At 58.4% G+C, this 1617-nt stretch overlaps 1 protein-coding gene across 1 annotated transcript; it reads left to right on the top strand.

Moving 5' to 3' along the window:
* The first annotated feature begins 6 nt into the window (after positions 1-6).
* Positions 7-1522, top strand: PIGV (phosphatidylinositol glycan anchor biosynthesis class V). Its single transcript, XM_017736289.1, has 3 exons — positions 7-374; positions 462-618; positions 706-1522. Exons 1-3 carry the CDS (start codon positions 97-99, stop codon positions 1000-1002), a joined length of 732 nt encoding a protein of 243 aa, XP_017591778.1. The 5' UTR covers positions 7-96; the 3' UTR covers positions 1003-1522.
* Positions 1523-1617: the final 95 nt, after the last annotated feature.

Genomic DNA, 1617 nt, shown 5'->3' with positions numbered 1-1617 from the left:
GGGCTGATTAACGCTGGCTTCTTCCTCTACTCCCGCAGCAAGGGCTTTGCCCTCCAGCTGCAGGTGGGATCAGCATCCGTAAGGAAGCTCCCTCTGATGTGGAAGCAGGTGCTTAGCCTGGCATCTTCAGCAGCCCTGATGTGTGCTGGGATTTCTCTGCCTTTTGCTTTGTTTCAGTACTATGCCTACGTGAGGTTCTGCAGCCCTGGCACGGGCCTGGGTCAGACCGTTCCCGAGCCACTGCTGCAGCTGGCACGGGACAAGGGCTACCGTGTGGCAGGCATGGATGGGGCTAAACCTCCTTGGTGCTCCCAGCGCTTCCCTGTGGTCTATTCCTATATCCAAGACACTTACTGGAACGTGGGCTTTCTAAGGTACTTTGAGCTCAGACAGCTCCCAAATTTCTTGCTTGCTCTGCCTGTCACCCTTCTGGTCTCATGGGCTGCCTGGACCTATGTCAGCACAAACCCCCGGCACTGCCTGACTCTTGGTCTAGAGAGGAGTAAGAGTGAAGAGAAGGGAAAGCCAAGAGATGGATTTTGTGGCCCTGCTGCCTTCGTGTACGTGGTCCATGCCACGGCCCTGCTGGCATTTGGATTCTCTTGCATGCACGTGCAGGTAGGACACAGGAGGGATTCCTTGTGGGGCTGGGGCAGTGACAGTCACAGCAGTTTGGGTGATTTCTCCTCTGCCTGTTGCCTTCAGGTGCTGACCCGGTTCCTTGGCTCCTCGTCTCCCATCCTGTACTGGTTCCCTGCTCACCTGCTTCAGGAACACGAACCTTTACTCTGGAGCACAGGGACTGACAATCCAACCTCTGCGAAGCCTCTTCTCAGAACATCTCCCAGTTCCTGTGGGAAGGGGACTCCGGACAACCTCGTCGTGAGGCTGCTGCTGAACTGGCGTTTGATCACGCCCCTCAGCAAGAGCATCCTGGGATTCTTCCTGTGCTACTGGCTGCTGGGACTGATCCTGCACTGCAACTTCTTCCCATGGACGTAGCGGGCTGTGCTGGCACAGACTGGCCGTGGGACAGGAGCTGTGGTCAGAACTGAAACTCACCTGCTCTAAAAGCCTGACGAGGCTGTGATGACGCTGTTGTTGCAGTTACAAAGGTGTTACTCCTCCGTTACCATGTCCCAGACGGGATGTTCTCCCTGGTGTTATGCTGCAGCATCCTGCCCCGCTCTGCTGTCATTGCTGACAGCCAAAATTCCCGTCACCTGCCCGGGATGGGGAATGCTCCTCGGTTCCTGCATCTCCTGGGGGAGGCTGTAGCAGGCACTGATTTATAGCAGGATCTGTGTGAGGGATTTGGGGATTCCCTGGGATGTGTTGTGGGCACAGCAGTTGGCCAGGGAGGGTGCATCTGCCCTGAGCTGCTCAGACTACTCTGATTCCTTTCCCGTGGTGCCGGCTACGGTTCCAGGCTCCGAGCCAGGCTGGGCAGGGGGCACGGAGGGGGTGGCGGGCGCTGTGTGGGCACATGCACGACCCCAATAAACACGTGAGAGTTACCGGAGAGGCGGCTCAGCCCGCTCTGCCGCGCCGGGATCGGGGCAGGGATCGGGATCACGGTTGGGATCGGGGCCGGGGTTCGGTCCCGGGGTTCGGACC

This window comes from Corvus brachyrhynchos, unplaced genomic scaffold, assembly GCF_000691975.1.
Source record: "Corvus brachyrhynchos isolate BGI_N302 unplaced genomic scaffold, ASM69197v1 scaffold65, whole genome shotgun sequence".
In the NCBI taxonomy this organism is placed as follows: domain Eukaryota; kingdom Metazoa; phylum Chordata; class Aves; order Passeriformes; family Corvidae; genus Corvus; species Corvus brachyrhynchos.
The sequence above is the reverse complement of the archived record's forward strand: the minus strand, read 5'-3'. Positions and strand labels throughout refer to the sequence as shown.

What these genes read in the sequence shown, in the direction of transcription:
- PIGV (XM_017736289.1), top strand. Translation starts at nt 97, where the DNA reads ATGTGGAAGCAGGTGCTTAGCCTGGCATCTTCAGCAGCCCTGATGTGT. An exon ending in TGGAACGTGGGCTTTCTAAG is followed by an intron (nt 375 to 461) that starts GTACTTTGAGCT and finishes GACCTATGTCAG; the next exon opens with CACAAACCCCCGGCACTGCC. An exon ending in TCTCTTGCATGCACGTGCAG is followed by an intron (nt 619 to 705) that starts GTAGGACACAGG and finishes TGTTGCCTTCAG; the next exon opens with GTGCTGACCCGGTTCCTTGG.